At 31.0% G+C, this 844-nt stretch overlaps 1 protein-coding gene across 1 annotated transcript in view; it reads right to left on the reverse strand.

Annotated features, from left to right (window-relative positions):
• Nucleotides 1–844, reverse strand: part of LOC107694265 (neuronal cell adhesion molecule-like) — a 65624-nt gene that overhangs the window by 18474 nt on the left and 46306 nt on the right. The window contains exon 28 of the mRNA XM_016493911.1: nt 155–277. Coding sequence (XP_016349397.1) covers nt 155–277 — 123 coding nt within the window. The remainder of the gene's footprint in view (nt 1–154; nt 278–844) is intronic.

Here is an 844-nt window from a genome sequence, read left to right on the forward strand (position 1 = left end):
TATATATATATAATGCTTTATCAAAATATTTTTATTTTGATATTACACAAATTCTATATAATAAATAACTTGGTCTATGAACTTAATGATATTAAACTTTATTATATTAAATAAACGCACAGCAGTAGTGAAATTTTAAGGAGGACAATCTTACTGTTATCAACAACATATTCCACATAAACATTCCTATCCGGCCCCAAGTATTCCCAGCTTATCACAGCATGGTCCTCCTCCACTGAGGAGTTTACACTCCCAAACATCCGATCAGCAGGCGGCACTGACCAAACAAGGAAAAATACAAGTGACGTAAAAATGTAGAGATTATGAAGAAGTTGCTACACAAATCCTGTATGTTTGGATGTCTAGTGGCCCCAGTATTTAATAAATAGACACATACACAACAGCTATATACGTTTTAAAAGTTACTTCCAATAAAATCTCTAGCATAATTTGTTTGCAAATGCATCTTAATTTGATATTTTATATCTAATCCAATGAAATTCACAAATTTTAAGTGTCTTTTTGGGGTCACTAGAGATATATTTTTTTCATTACTTAGATCGCCATTGAAAAGTTTGGGCTCGGCAAGATTTTTTCATGTTTTTGAAGGAAGTCACATGTTCACCAAGGCTGCATTTATTTTATATTATTATTATATATTATTATTATTCTTTGATGAATAGAAAGTTCAAAAGAACAGCATTTTTGTCTTTAAATGTCTTTACACTCTAAAAAATGCTGGGTTGTTTCAACCCAACTTTGGGTCAAATATGGACTAACCCAACCGTTGGGTTAAATTTTTACATTACATTTTTAACCCAAAAGTTGGGTTAGTCCATATTTG

This window comes from Sinocyclocheilus anshuiensis, unplaced genomic scaffold (genome assembly GCF_001515605.1).
Source record: "Sinocyclocheilus anshuiensis isolate Anshui unplaced genomic scaffold, SAMN03320099.WGS_v1.1 scaffold1316, whole genome shotgun sequence".
NCBI classification, from domain to species: domain Eukaryota; kingdom Metazoa; phylum Chordata; class Actinopteri; order Cypriniformes; family Cyprinidae; genus Sinocyclocheilus; species Sinocyclocheilus anshuiensis.